The 16,398-nt window shown below is 45.4% G+C and overlaps 1 protein-coding gene across 5 annotated transcripts in view; it reads right to left on the bottom strand.

The window, feature by feature from the left end:
* The window catches only part of PASD1 (PAS domain containing repressor 1), a 57,653-nt gene that overhangs the window by 30,241 nt on the left and 11,014 nt on the right, over positions 1-16,398 (bottom strand). For 4 of the 5 annotated variants that reach the window (XM_074601600.1, XM_074601602.1, XM_074601597.1 and 1 more), the window contains 2 exons: positions 2,474-2,565; positions 469-525 (listed from right to left, as the gene is read on the bottom strand). In XM_074601600.1, coding sequence (XP_074457701.1) covers positions 469-500 — 32 coding nt within the window. In that variant the 5' untranslated portion in view covers positions 501-525; positions 2,474-2,565. Of the gene's footprint in view, positions 1-468; positions 526-2,473; positions 2,566-6,902; positions 7,304-16,398 lie in introns of those variants that run through there. The other variant, XM_074601599.1, reaches the window with a different exon arrangement.

Consider the following 16,398-nt stretch of genomic DNA (forward strand, 5'->3'; position numbering starts at 1 on the left):
TTTGGCACTCGGGTACGATGACTAATTAGAACTGAGCCAAACGCTTCTCTGAAGGGAGACTAACTCATACCTGTGCTAAAGCAGGACTGCTCTCTAAGTCTCACGGGGAACTCTGCCCCGGGTGGGCAGCACTGCATGATGTCAGTAAAATCACAGGTCAGGAGTCTTGCATCAGGATAATAAATAGCCATAGGATAACACGAGATTCTGAGGGCACGACAATGTAATTTAAGGACCACTCAGCTGATTAACCCATTGTAGGGGTGGTCAAACACACTATGAAAAGCTTGAAAATGGTGACTTAATTATGCTGTTGGTGCTCTGCTGTATATAGCCTGTAAACTGCCTGGGGGTTTTGCCTCTGACATCAGTGGTCCCAAGTACTTTTTCAGGCATCGGCCAACACGGCATTAACAGTTCTCCCCTGAGAGAGCTTCCACTGTCAGCGCTCTGTGCATGCCTTCGTACCTCTTTGCCCTGTCCTTCTCATCTTCATCCATCAGTTCGTCTACACAACACAGGGCTCTGGAAGGAAAAGACAGAAGGACTTACTGAGACATATTCCCTGATCTTGTTGATGATGTCAGAATAGGGAGCTCACTGGTTTGTACTTCACGACCTCCTGGACGTTTCATTCTTCCCTTTCCCAAACTCCACTCTCGTTACGTAGCTTCTTGCTTGTTCTGTCAGCTACTGAGGTTTCAGAAGTGAGACCGTTGCTATATGCCCAAACATACAGCTACCATAAGCATGATTTAGAGGGAAGGAAGGAAGAGCCAGGAGCCCCTCGGTCCGCCTTTGCGCTGCCCTCTGCCACAGGACGGGGAACCCTGCTGACGCACTGAACTCTGCACAGGAATCAGCACCTCCCTTGTCAGTGCGAGAGCCAGTTTGACTCTGATGTCTGTATTAGGCAGCGTGTGCCTGATCCTGTTTTGTGAAATCCCACGGGCTGCTGGCTGACTTCAAGCATTGCAAGGCTTGAAATGCATCTGAGATTTCTTTCCCAGTGGAAGGGCATAGGAGGAAGGAGGAAACTGTGCTAATCCCCCAAAGGATTAGTATTAGCCAACAGCAGGGTACTATCAGGACGTCTAAGAGGTGATATGATAGATGGGTTCATCCAAAGCACCCTGCAGCCAATGACTGCTGCCTGCACTGGTGGACTTCCACCACATCATCTGAGCTGCATCCTGCCACTGGGATTCATACCCAAGGCTTCAAGTTAAAGCTTCCTCACCCGGCACTAGCCAGTGAAAAGAAGGGAATGTGACCAGAGTTCCCTGGGTTCTGCATGTCCCTGCACCAGAACAGTCATTGTGAGCTGCTGCCTTTACTTTATTAGGACAGGGAACTGCTGGAGAGGGTGCAGCAAAGGGCTACAAAGATGATTAGGGGGCTGGAACACCTCTCTCATGAAGAAAGGCTGAGGGATTTGGCTCTCTTCAGTCTGGAAGAAAGACGACTGAGGGGGGACCTTATCAACACTTATAAATACTTAAAGGGTGGGTGTCAGGAGGATGGGACCAGGCCCTTTTCAGTGGTGCCCAGCAACAGGACAAGAGGTAATGGGCACAAACTTGAGCATAGCAAGTTCCACCTAAACATGAGGAGGAACTTCTTTCCTTTGAGGGTGGCAGAGCCCTGGAACAGGCTGCCCAGAGAGGTGGTGGAGTCTCTGTCCCTGGAGGCATTCAAAACCCGCCTGGACACGTTCCTGTGCAACCTGCTCTGGGTGACCCTGCTCTGGCAGGGGGTTGGACTAGATGATCTCCAGAGGTCCCTTCCAACCCTACCATTCTGTGATTCTGTGATTAAAGTGTTCCTGCAGCACAGGTAAGTTGGCAACAATTCCAGTAAGGACACGGTACCCTCAAGCCCTGTGAAATGATGGAAAATTCAACATAAGGGTAACTTCTTCACTGGCACCTTGCTTTTTGTGACTCAGATGGGCTGAGTCTGAGGGACGGGGCGCCAGGCAGATGCAGACAAGCCAGCTGCCATCACTCCATGCTGCATCACCTGGGTCAGCTCTGCTGGCTTGCACCCACCTCAGACACCTTCAAAGAGGAGATCGCACCCGTCCCCGACATCAGCACCAACCTGCCTCCATCTCTAGCGAGCCCTTTCACTGGCGAAACCCTCCCACCCCACGCGAGGGGCATTTTTCAATGGGTACGTCCAAATGTTTTTCCCTGCTTTAAGACTATTCCAAGTTCAAACAACCCGGTGGCTATAAAAGTAACACCAAATAAAACCACCCACAACCGACAGGAAGACAAAGATGCTGCTCACAGTAAAAAGCTACAAAAATTTACCCTCCCTCCAGGGCAAGGATCTCCCTCCCTGCGGATGACCTGGACAGAAGAAACTGTATGATTTCTTTTGTCCCAAAATAGGAATGCACTCCATGGGGAGGGAGTGGTTCTCACTGCCTGAGTCACTGAGAGCTATGAGCCAAATTAGAAATTACCTGTTCTATTCCTCAGATTCATCAGTCCAGACTGACGGAGTAGGATTAGCACTTCTTATCACCATGTAAATAGAGACGGAGAAAAATTAATCCTGGAAGGAAAAGCAAATCCAGTTAAAACACAGTTGCAGGCAAGACTTAGCCCAGATTGCAGCAATCACTTCAAGCTGAAAACGGCTACCGCCATAAACTAAATGCTCAAGTACAACTGTTGAAAGCTCAGCAAAGCCTCCAGGAACTGGAGCTGGACTGTGTTCTGAGGCTCCTGGCTCTGTGTGCACCACCTGCTGCTGCAGAAGAAGCCTGGGAAGGCCAACTTGACCTCTCGTGTCCAAAAAGCCATGTAGCCCAGCAGGGTGGAGGAATGACCTTGCTAGCCTGGGGCCACTGAGGATTGATCAGTGACCTTCCAAAGTATGACAGTTTACCTGGCATGCGTGCTATGAAAACTGGTGAGTATGAACGATCCATACTTCATCTATCCAATCTTGCAATCAAAAACCTCCTTCAAGATGGATGTGATCACCTAAACTCAGCGCAAGCCACAACCACCCACCTGTGGACAGATTCAAGGCCTCCCACTAAGATTTGCTGCTGATGGGACACACGTCTCCATTTTGTTTGTGATTTAAATGGTTACTAATGAACACCCTGAACTCTTGGCTATACCCACACCACAGTGCCCATCTCCCTGAAACCGTCGCTGTTGAAATTTGTTTGGCTTCAGATGAGGCTCATTCTCAGGAAGGATATGGATGCAACGAAACCGTCCATGACTGACAGGAATATCTTCAACAACAGCCAAATGCTGGGCTTCCAAATTGAACAAGCCTTTAATGCCCTTGAAGTGACCTCCCTGCTTTGAGCCCACGTTCATGGCTGTTTCTCCTGTTACCATTAGTTCCAGCATCAGCTCAAGGCACTGCAAAAAACCTCCCTGCCGCTACCAGGGATTCCGTATTTGCAACCACGGTGAACAAGCAAACTTTCCCCCACATTTTTGACCGTCTAAAGGACTAGCAAGAGCCTGTTTGTTTCTCTAGCTAGTGAAAATGCCTCAAAGGGAAGGAAACACAAGAAGGTGGCTGAAGAACCACTGCAAGAGACACACATCAGACACGCAGGCGGACGGGGAAGGGGCTGACAACGTGGGGCTGCTGCTGAACACCACGAGCAACTCGGATCCTGAGCAGTGACACGGTGAGAATGCTTCGCAGGGAAGGTTTTCTGCAAGTCACGTGAGACCACGGGCCAAATTCCTGCTCATTGCAGCTAAATGGAATGATGTCAGACCATTTGCTCAAAAAAAATGTTTCAGATAAAGCGGGATATGGTGGTTGTAAATGTAATATGGAAGTCACCTGCAAGAGGCCTGAACCTCCTGACACAACAGAAGTACAGGAGTAACATATAAAATACCTAGTGTGTTTCAGTGGTAAGTGATTCGGCAAAACAATGCAGTTGGGATGAAGTGATCGTTTTCAGCTTGGAACATGAACTTCCAGGGAAAACCTCACGCAACTCCTGATATCCCCCGTGAAGCCGCAACTGCAAACAACAGCTAGGTAACAAGTTTAAACAGGGCGGATCTGCTTCGCTTCTGCTCTCACGGTCGTCGTATGCCGGTCACGTTACAAGCTTTTATCCTAGGTCGAAAGGAGCATGTGAGCTTATTTGTTACCCTGGTGAGCTATCATAGAGCTGAGGTGCTTATCTTGGTCACTGCTCCTCATCGGTCAGCGCTGGTTTATCAAAACCACACAGTCGCTTTTCCTCTAGAAGGATGACTCATACTGAACTTTTGCTAACTCATAATAATTTCTGAGATACGTAGGTATAAAGAAGATTCTTTTTAAAGCAACGGGTTAAATTCTAAAAAACCACTTGCGAGTACACAAACAGATCTATTACAATTTTTCAGGAAACATTTTTTCTATATGGGCTTAAGTATGCAAAAATTCAGCCAAACAAAAGGATCCTTCCCGAGCTTTGAGTGCAAAGCTTTAAGCAGAAATCTTTGCACTGCCTTGCCCATAGGTTGTCTGACAACTGGAAACTCCTGAGAAGCCTGGCAGGTTTTCTGCCTTGTACTTGCGGTTGCCCAACCAGCCAGCTTGAACAGCAGTAAGCTGAGGGAAGCCGTTTGGTCACTGAGGGAGACAACAGTCCGGTTAATGCTCTAAATTGGGAAACAAAGCCCCAGTTCTCCACTCTCCAGCAGCAGCTATCACATCCCGCTGCCGCACGGCCGATGTGAGCTGCAAGGGGCAGAGGAACAAGGCTTCCCAGGACAGTCCCAGTGGGACAACCCCAACGAACTTGAGAGATGTCCTCAGTCAACACCGCCAGCCTTCGAGGCTCTGACAGAATAAATGGCCATAAAAGAATTCCCAGGCCCTTTTTGCATGATGCAGCAGGATGGGTGAGCTACAAAAAGCCTTAGCAGAAGACACCTAAGGACAAAATATTCTTAACCGGATTAAGCACTTCAGGTCTACATTTAGCAAAGTGCTTTTTGTCTTGTTATGAGCCAGAGCTAAATATAGTAACCAGAATACTTAAGAATAGTTTCATAAGGGTTGTATACACTCCTCAGCAAGATAAGGCACTTAGCACTACTGACAGCAGTATGTCTGCATGTTAAGAGTATTTTAGATGGCTCTAAATAGAATCTCTTTGACCTTAACTGTATTAACCAGAGGGATCAAAATTTATTTATTGCCTCCTGAAAATCCTCTCCTGCAGCACTTGGAGAGACGGATTCCTGAACTCGATGGGCAGGTAAAGAGAGAGGACACTTGCCAGTGCATTGTTTTTCACCCCGCCTGCGACAGGTGAGGATCAGCTCTCCCACAAAGAAACGCACATCCATCGCTGCTTAATGACCTCTGTAAAGGGAAAAGATTTTTCTTCCCGTGTACAGGGAGTCTCAAAAAAACACTCATAGCATTTTAAGGGCAAGTTATATTTTAGACTTTTCAAATATCACGGTATTTGAAGTTGTTTCCAGGGTTACAGAAAGGGTAATGTAGTATGACAGCCTTAACAAGACAAATGGACTTCTCAGACACACAGCTAATAGCTTAAGCGCTATTCCATGCTATCTGCAATATTCTCGCACATTTTTTACTGAAGAGAGAATGGGAGAGGGAACTTGTTTAAAATTCTTTGTGTTGCAGAACTGTCTGGCTTCAGGAGCTATCTAAAACTGCAGAGTTTTCACTAAAGAAAATGTTTATTTATCGGCTTGCTGCAAATCATCAAAATATTAACATTACCTTAGAATAACTCTTAATGGAACATCACATTAGTAAGAATTACCCCCTGGAAACAACAGTTCCTATGAATGCTTCATTACAGCTTTAATTTTAATTATTTGGTGATGTCACTGATGGTAAGGTGACACAAAGATCACTCTGTGAGTGTCACGCTGCACATTTCTTTGTGAGCAGTGGCAAATAAAGCTTTCATTGGTCACCTAAAAAAGGTCCCCGAACCCAGCTAATTTGATGGCTTTTCCCAACTACATCAACTGCTCTAATTAAAAATATTCTCTGTGCGTAAAAACTTTGTTGTACTCGCATTAAATTTTTCATAAAATTTTGCATTTGAGTAACGTACGGCAGTTAGGGAGGCTTCAACTCTGTACTGTAGGAAACATTTTAATTATGGAAATGTGCTGTGCTAATAATTTCCACAGATTTTACATGCAACGAATTCGGCAGAGAGCCCTCAATTACAAGATGCAGCATTTCGTGGCACAATGCAGCCATAAATAAGAGCGTTAATGCCTTCTCCAGCAATACGATTTATATGTCAATACGCCAATGTTTCATTCTTCTTGAGGCGAGAGGAGGGCATGGCTGTCGTTGACAGCTAAACAGCTGATCTAATTTTTAAAAGGCAGAATTTAACCTTTTCAAGTAAAGTGCTACGCTTCAATTATAAGATGCTAATGTGAATGGCATTTGAAGCACCAAACAGTGCTGCTGTTCAGCACAAGAAGCGCTCACCGCCTCCGTTCAGGCCCCGCAGGCCGTCCTGCGCCGCCGAGCCACCCCGGCATCAGCCGTCGCGGGGAGCAGAGGGGAAGCCACGGCAGCGGTTCCCACAGCTTTATAAGAGAAAGGCCTTTCTCTTTCATTGAGCAGACTCCAGTGACAAAGTTACCCGCCTTTGGGACAAATGCTTCCGGACAGGCTTTGTCCCAGTGAGCCAGCAACAGGCGCAATAGGAGCTCTGCAGGGCTACGGCATTACCCTCTGCCGGAGTACCCCATGGGCACTGCCTCGCCGCTGCCGCAGCACAGATCAGCGTGAAGACGCCATGCAGAAATGCAAAAACCAAAACGTTATCTGCATTGTTTGACCTGCTTGCTTTTATTTTTTTTTTTCTGCTTGCATTTTACCCTCTCCCTTCCATGCTGTACCTTGTCTTCTGTTGTTCTTCGTTCTTTCCTGCTCTTTCACTTATCCCCGTTACTTAACATCCATTGGTTTGCAATTCAGAGAACTGGATCTTCCTTGAACATAGTTTCTCTCCATCTCGTTATCTCTTATGTCATCTGCCTTCATCTTTCCATTGCTTTTTCTTCTCTGCGTCCTTCACTTTCCTCTTCTCAGAAGAGAAAAAAAATGTTATAACGATCTCAGTGTTGACAATCAATCAGCCATTCAGCTGTGGGAGCTCTTGGCTTGCCCAGCTCTGAGGCACGCAGGACTGCCAAATTCTCTTTAGGGACACGCTGCCTTAGGGATCACGCTGGTGGGAATCAGATGGGTGTCTTCAACATGGTCAGCTCCCACACCGCCTCGGTCCAGCTCTAGGAGCACTGGCTCCTGTCCTGTCTCATAGCTCCTAATTCCAGTTTCAGACCCTTTGCCTCTTTGGAGGCACTGGGATCCCCCTCAGTTCAGCTCCATTCTTCACAGAAACACGGCCCCACACCTCCATCTCTACCAGGATGGCTGAGGGAAATGGTCCTGTCCGGCACGCTCGTCTGGGGCAGCTAACGCACGCCTTCCCTCTTTGGGGGTGTCGAGGCAGGGTGACGTGCCGGGACTGCACCTATATTGTAACACAGCATCTTTGTTTTCCAGAGCACGGGCAAGGGCGGTGAATCAGTGAGGGAACCAAATATTCTGTCCGCTTTTGTTAACCTGCCAGAAGTGGACTTTCTGTGCCACTATTGTAACTACTGCATCTCGATGTGCTCACTCCTCTACGGCATACTCTCCCCTGGTTTATTGAGCTCTAAATTTAGCTTGTTACTTGTGACAGATTTATTACTACATTCATTATAGCAGAAACGGCTTCAGACAGAAGCTAAGAGGTGCCCAAAGAAAATGGATTATACAAAACAATTACACCATAAAAAAGGCTGTATCAGAACACTGTGATTCAGCACAGAAATGAAATGAAAGATACAGGGAGGAACAATGGTGGTGTGCTGTTCTTTTTTTTTTGTTTTTTGGTCTTTTTAACCAGGATATGGCGTTTTCTGACAAAAGGAAGGGGGAAAAGGATTAAAAACTGACAGACACTTGAAAAGAAAAGATGATTACTGGAACATTTTGTCCTCTAGGATTTTTGTCAGATCCTGGAGAAAATAGCTGGCCAAGTTTGTTCTGTTCCAGCAAATTACTGAACCTTGCAGGGTAAAGATACAACATTGTAGAATATTATTTAAAATGTCTTCAGGGTTTCCGTAACAAGAAGGGCATGCATTTAATTAACTATATCAGTATGTCTAATAGCCCCTTAAAAGTCTCAAAACATGGCAAAAGGCGGAACTGCTGATTCCCAGTGGTACAAAACTGCACTTCTCCTGGCACAAGCAGGGTAGGATAAAAACGCAAATAATACTTCTTCTGCAGTCTTGGATGAATACCTGTGTTCATTTGTAGCCAAATGAAGGTAAATGTGTGCTGCGGTATGAGATGATGATATCTAACCCGTAAACAATTCTTTAACACACCTGACTCAGTCAGACATAAAGCCAAATAATCCTCAAATAATAACATCATTTTCCCTCGTGTAGGATGGGAGCAGAGGCAGTTGTCCACAGTTAATCCTTCAGCAGAAATCGAGATGTGTGTTTTCATGGGACTATTTCCAGGAAAGTCACACAGAGCTGAAGAGAAGGCAGCGCTATTGAAATCTAACAGTCAGAACAGAATATTCTCCAAACCTTCCATCAAATACGAATGATCTTAAAGCTCTGCTTCTGCTTATGGCTGATCCTGATGGTGCAAATGCATGTGGGTGGGTGGGTACACAGGCACACGTATATAAAAAACCATTTTACTTCAGAGCAATTTAAAAAAAAAAAAAAAACAAACAAAAAAACCCCCAAAAAACCCAAGGAGAGCAATTTCTACCAAGGAAAGCAGTGGTGACACTCAGGATGACTCCTGCCCCGCTCGCCTCCTGATGTTGGAAGTTAGGTAACCGTTCCTGCTGGGTGCATGCGAAGGGAGGGTGAGCAGGGCTCCCTCTCTCCTGCCTCGGGCCACTTTCTATCACATCCACTTCTCTGGCAAATCACAAAGGATGGGGGGGTGCATGGGAAGGTTAACCCAATAAACTTCAGCGATGAAAAGAGTGGCTCAACAAGCTAAAAAAAAAAAAGTCCTCAGAGCCATTGATTCTGTAGCTTAAACAATACGGACAACATCTAATCATAAACCCACTGCGGAAATTCTGGCGAATTTCAGGGTGTCATTCAGAATAGTTTCAACACTATCATAGCAAACCCGTGAGGAACGTTTTTAAAAGAAACCACCAGTCTCTGCCAACTTGACAGCGTTGGCTTCCGCACCCACCGCCGAGCTGCCCCGGATGCGGGCGCGGAGCACCCGGACACCTCATGCTCCGTGTTCAGGGATCACCGGCTGGAGCTTCTCCCGGGGAGGTGCCGTGCGTTACTCCCACGAAGAGGACATAGTTTGCATCAACTGTATTTATGGCATCTAGCGAGGTCATTGGGTCCGTTTTCAGTTTCGGATTTTGTTTTGGCATCTATGTAGATACTAGGACAAACACGTCAAAGCTGTCTTTTTGGATGTGTTACCCTGAAATCCCTCTTGCAATTTCTTACCTCTTGTATTTACTATGGGTGGAACTCATCCCAAGCAGACAGCTACAGAAAGTCTATGTGTCATTAAACTACCTACTTTTACGCCTTACGCTCTCCATGTGCACAGAATAAATGTAATCATGAGGCAACAAAGCAAATCAGCTATCTAATTAAACTAAATACCTTCTCCTCTACTTTTCTCAGCAAGAGAACACCCCCCACAACCACCAGTTCATTGAAAGAGGTAATAGTGGCATTCATGTCCTTAGCTGTTCTCTTTTTCTCCTCAAACAATACATTTTTTGCTTTGTTTCTTCTTTGCCCTTCCCAGTCTTGTATATAAAGTTAATTGGTGGTGGTACAGATGAGGAGATGAGCACTTGTGCTTTGTGTTTGCTTGTGCTGGGGGTTGAACTCATAATGCAAAAATAAACCTAAGGCCCGAGGGCTGCTTGCCTTGCACTGTAAAAGCAGGGGCCTTCAACTGGGTCAGGAGTGGGTCCTAGGTGGTTCCAGGACCACACTTCCAAACTATTCTGCTCCAGCGAGGAGAAAAATGCTGTGTATGACTTGGCTTCAAAGTCCATCTGCTCACAGGTTGCAGGACCAGCAGATGGTGGGAGCTATTTGTGGACTGGAGGATTTTCCTTCAAACTCGAACACCTTCTGTCTACGTACAGCACTCCCCTGGCATTGCCCAGTTAATGTACCTCAGCTCACTTCAAAGCCTGACAGCAACCCAAGTCGATCTTGGAGGATGCACCTGCGAAAGTGCTGTACACTCCTACCACCCGTGAAAGGCAGAAGAGTCTACCAACTCCCCAGCCCATTTAATGAAAGGAGCCTCATACTGTCAGCACTCCTCCGCTACATGACCAGATGTTTAGCATAGCTGATCCACACCTGCACAGTAGGTCTGCCCCTTTCCAGCACGCACAGACTGACTGTATGTGACACAAATCAGAACCTCCTAGAAGCACACGGCTTAATACACCTCTGCTGCCCCGGCCACACTCAATGTGACGTCCCTGGATCCCTCCTCCAAGAAAGGACAACTCAGCTGGCTCCTCTGCTGCTGTTGGGCGACACGTGGGAAGGCAGCTGATGGGCTGGGGGCTGTACAGACAGTCTGCAGACAGGCGGCTATCCTTGACTCTGTCATTTCTGTGCTTCCTTAGATCTGCTTGGTCCTCTGTGCTGCCTGGGGAGCCCTTCGGCTGGTAAAATGGGAGGCCTCGGAAGTCTGGTTCTTGTTCAGCATCCTTTGATTTGTGCTGAACAACGTCTACTTTTCTGATGCTTTGCAAGCAGCTTGCTGCCATCCTCTCTCTCCTCTAATGCCTTTACATCAGGAAGCCTTGGTGCACTCCATAAACACAGTTACCCTTGTTGTACAAGTGAGGAAATGGGGGCACGCATTTTACTTCTGTCTCTTTTTACAAGCGTCCCAGTTTTGGGAAGCTGAATTTGAAAGAGTAAATGCAGTTACAGCCTAATTTTCAGTAATGCTGAAACCCAGCATAAGCACCTACAGACAATGCACATTTTGGAAAAGCTCGACCTAAATCATTGACCCAAGGTCACGCAGCAGAGTTAAGAAGTGAATCCAGATGTCCTCGTGATTAGCTCCGTCTATTGGCATTCAGTCAAGTCTTCCCTCCTAAAATAAGCTTCCTGAAGCATCTAAGACTATAGTCTTAGAACTCCCTTAAATACGCAGCACTGGTAACAACCGATTTTCAAATGAAGGAGGTGGAAAAAAACCCAATTCGTTATTTTTTCCTCAAGTGATCACTGACTGACCAATCAAAGGGCAGCTCAGAGTCATTTGATCTCAAACTTCTTCCTATAAATAAAAAAAGGAAGATTCTTCTCCCTTTTCAAACAACACGAAGAAAAAAAATGTTCTGCCTCAGTAATCCTAGACCTGAGTAACTTAATCTGCTCTCTGTTGCAATCTGTTTCCCATGTGTATCACCAGCCTGGAATTTCTGGAACTCAATACATAAGGAAGCTATTCAGAAAAAGGAAATACTACGACAAAAGGATTAGAGATAGGTCTGAACCAGATTGAAAGCCTCCCTATACCAGAGGAGAATTCAGCTCCTGATCCAGAGTTCAACTTCTTGACTTCCGCTCAAATCTCAAACCTAAAAACTGCCAAAATGACAAATTTCCCGGAGGCAGACCACCTCTGGTTCAGAGAGAGAAGAAATGAGAAGACAGGTTGAGGAGCCCCGCGGTGGTACTGCAGCAGAAGTGGAACAGCCCTAGCTGTCTGAACAGTAAAACTGCTCTATAGAATAGAATAAAATATTTTAGTTGGAAGGGAACTACAATGATCATCTAGTCCAACTGCCGGGCCAAAAGGTAAAGCATGTTATTAAGGGTATTGTCCAAATGCGTCTTGAACACTGACAGGCTTTGGGGCATCGACCAGCTCTTTCAGAAACCTGCTCTAGTGTTTGACCACCCTCTCGGTAAAGAAATGCTTCCTAATGTCCAGCCTATGTAAAAGACCTGTGAGAAAATTATAAAAAGCTTTAGTAGTTAAAATTCAAAGTCTCCCATGCAAGCTTACTTAGAGTTTTATCTACTTATCCATTAAATGAATATCAAAGGATTCACTGCAGCTGAGCTAACTGACCTCATTTTACATCTTTGGCTTCACACGTCCAAGTTCAAGCATAAGAAACTTCTTTACCCTCTTGGTGTGTTTAATTCTGGAGCATTCCAGGTATAATGTGCACATCAGTCAAAAGGAATTTAAACAAAGCCCTTACATTTCAAAATTTGTCTTATCCTCATTTGGCTCCGAGAATTTCAGCTGCTTGCCTTAAATGATCTACTCACATCTGCTCTCCAGCTGAGCCGTGTTCATGCCCCACTGACCTTACCGCTGCCATCTCTGTAATCTTGCAGCTGAGAATAACCAGCAACGCACCCAGCCCCTGTAAGCACCAAGAGCCTTTCAAGAAAGAGGAGGCAGAAAAGAATCAGCCTTTATATAACAGGGAAAAGAAGGATTTCAGAGAAAAACCATTGTTTGACTAAGGTGAGTAATGGGAGCCGCTCGCCTGAAGTGCCCTGGCCCAGCTCCCTTGGGCAATGGGAACTGGAGGCGTCAGCATCTTGCAGGATTATACTCCACAACGGCAGCTGGCAGATATTTTTCTAATAGAGGGCACAGCAGCATCGTTCACACTCATTTGATTCTATTTGCTGCCGTTCCTATTCAAACTCGGCTAATCCGATCAAGTTATTTCTTGGCCTGCGCCTTAAAGCTGAATAAGTAAACACCTTTCATAAGGTCTGAGCCCACTTGTTTCGAGTGTATGATTAAGGGCTGGACTCGAGTGTTATGGTGAGAAAACTCATCTCATTACTCAGAATTTCCAAAATCACTCACAGTTGTCTTGAAGTGGCTCTTTTCCATCCACTGTTTTACTTCCTGTGTTGCAAATCCATAATACGGTTGCAAAGGGTCCCAAACACTAAATGTACATTTGTGTCTCAGCTGCCTCTTTGAGCTGAGAATAGCCCATAATGGCACCAGTTAGACACTACGATGCAAAATATTTTCTGTGGCTACCAGACCTTCTCCACAGATGTCTCTTCTTGTTTACTATGAAGAAGACAGATGATAAATATAGCCAGCAAATGCATTTTGGACAAAGTTGTGCTCGTTTGTAGCATTTGCATTAACTAACGCTAGAAGACTTATGCAACGGGAAAGATGTTGATCCAAGTGTAATTCCACTGTTGTTACACCAAGGATGGATTTGAACTATTGAAGCTGACAAATTTCTTTTAAGAAGAACTGCTGCCACTTACTTATGTTACTGGTATTGTTAATAATATCACCGTTTGTTTTTTTTTTTCTTCTGTAAAACACCCCCTCCCTACTTCTCTTTCTCTTTTCTGAGACACTTTTAACTTCACATCCAATATTCTCTTTTGCACTATCTTGCCCACATCACTTCTCAATTCACTCCTCAAAAGACGGTTATTTGTTTTGAAGGCTTCAGGAATAAAAGAATATTTAAACAATTAACTGCAATCATATTCATCATTCTGCATGGTCCCGCTGATATGCGCTAGAAATATAACGAGAAAGCAAAACTTTCCTTCAGAAAGAAGAAAAGAGAAGATAAACATCCACAGATCTCTCTCTCTCTCTTATTACTTTGTTATCTTTTTTAGACTGCAAATATGTCAGTCACTGGAACACTTTCATACTAGGTCATTATTGTTGCACAAATTATGCACAAAGACCCAAGGCCTCATTCTGTCGTAGATAAGATATTCACACACGTCCTTTTTTCCCCCCCTTGCAGTTTATTTGCATGGCTGGATGGATAATCAACCATAATAACAAAATATGACTCAGCATGACTGAATGTCCACTTTGCTTTGGGGATTCTCTTTGGAGGTTTTTGTGTTGGGTTTTTTTTTTTAACTATTGAAGACCGGAAAAGATGTGTCTCTCCCAGATAATGCTCATGTAAAAAAGATTTGAGTAAACACAGAGACTCGGGGGAAAGGGAAGGGATCAAACAGCAACATTTCTGCTATCGTACCCTCAAAGAGGCTCTGGTCTCTCGCAGAGTGACCAGCGCTGCAGAGCGCACGGTCCCTCGTCACCCGCCACAGCACAGGCAGGGGGCAATTCTCACCGACAGTAGAGGACGGACACGGGACAGAGAACTGGTCATGTCCCACAAGGGTGGGGATCTCTGAAATTAAGGACATATGGTTGGGGTTTTTTTTCCTCATTTTCTTAATGCTGTCTATGGATTACAATTGTGCAAGCATGCGTAAAATTTTAAAATATGCTCTATTGCACATCTGTGATGGTCCAGTACTAAGAATCCTCCTAGTATGAGTCAAAATCAAGACTACAATACAACCAGCAAATTAAATACATGGGTCCATCTCTCTCGAAGGATAACTCTCCTCCACTAAGTAAGTAGTTAATGGCAGCAGTGATGGATACTGCCACCCTGCTGAGCACCCCTGGCTGTACGGATGTGGCTGACAAGGACGGTGGATATGTGCCTATAGACATCTATAGTCCTGGGTTTCAAGTAAGAGACTGGGCCAGCTGAAAAGGCTGCAGAGGGAGATCACACCTCACCTGGGACAAAGTGAAAAGAGCACTGAAAAGCTTGGCCCTTCATTTAGATAGATCCATTGGCACATGCCTCCTTTTTTAAACATCTGTGTAACTCTTGAAATGGCGAAAACAGTGGGATTTGTTTGTGTTTCCAGAATTAGGATAAACATGAATTTATTACCTAGGGCTTTCCTGACCAAAGCGCCTTAAACCATATATCCATAGGCTAACAATGTCCATACTGTATTTAACACAACAAAATTAGGCTGGCTGAGAAAATACACATTAAAACCAGCTGATGAAAAGAATCATACCGTAATGTACGCTCATAAAAAACACATGGGTTAAAAGGGAGCTTGTTTCTGTGATAATCTGACGACGTAATACCACCAAGGCCAGCAAGTTCCCTGACAAACATCTACGCAGCAGCATGAGGCCAGCAGCAGAAGTTAAAAACACCCATGACCTTTAGCTGGCAGCCCCAGTTTCCTCAGAATTTCACATCATGTTCGAGAGGCAAATATCATCTGTAATCCCAACCTCCTCCTTTCATGCACTGCTTTTGTGCATGTGTCCTAAGAAAAATCACAAGCAAACTATACAATCGTTTAGCCAAAACTCAAGCCGGGAAAGCATTCAATCAGGCAGAGAGAAAAGTTAACTTCCTCCTTCCTTTTCTTCCTCTCATCAGCCCTTCCGCAAAAGATCAGTAGTAAAATTCCTATCGACTTCACTGAAATGAGTATTACACCCGTCCTGACTGAACATTAAAGTTTCTTCCAAATTAATTCAGTTTTCTTTTCAGCAAGCGAGAATTGCAGAACAAACAAGAAATTAAAGCCATGTCCTGAATTATTGCTTACGTATAGCCCGTGCTTCAGAGAGCCAGCGGGGTTACCGCGTAGCAATGGCACGACAGGGGCACGGAGCACACAGTCCCAGCTCAGCTCCCAGCCAAGGGCTGCGGCCACCACCGAAGCCTGGCATCGGGGGGCAGGTGCAAAACCGAGGCAGAGGATGGAGGTTTTGGTGCTTGGGCTGTCATCTTCCTACTGAAGCCAAAATCTGTGCCACGATCATGTCCCCATGGCAAAATCTGCAGCTTTGTGCCCATCCTGTAGACAAATGCGGCACGTTGTAAACCAGGATGAAGGTGGCCGTGTTTATTAGGGTTAAGCACGTTGGGCTCTCTTCAAAGCGAGCCCCTGGTTATGATCAGTGCTGTCACAAAAGTAATCCAAAATACCCAAGCTGTCTTCTTCTACACTGAGGTTTAAATGAATAAGAAATCAAGTACAGAACCACAAAATGCTTCTCTTCAGCCTCAGAAGCTTGTTTACCGTTGCCGTAGTAGCTGAATTGCTGAATGAAATATTTACAACTATTCATGCAATCAAACTCATTTTCCTTAGGAAATAACTGATTAGGTATCTCACATCTGCTCCTGACAATGATTTAAGCCTGTGCTGATCCATATCTAGACCTGACATGAATGTTAATGTTTCAGAAACAGTCATCCTTAATAGGAGGGTGACGACAGGCTGCCCGGGTCTGGTGGCGATTGGCTGCAATTGGGAACTTCTCTATCTACAGGTGAAGGATGACACAATCAGCCCACAATTTTCTCTAACCTTATGACCTGGGGCTTAGGAAGCCTGGCAGGAGACAGACGCTAGAGCAGAGCTTGACGCGGAATTATCTTGAGAATTATCTTCCTATCCCCGTCAAAAG

The sequence above is a fragment of the Larus michahellis genome, chromosome 9 (assembly GCF_964199755.1).
Source record: "Larus michahellis chromosome 9, bLarMic1.1, whole genome shotgun sequence".
NCBI lineage: Eukaryota > Metazoa > Chordata > Aves > Charadriiformes > Laridae > Larus > Larus michahellis.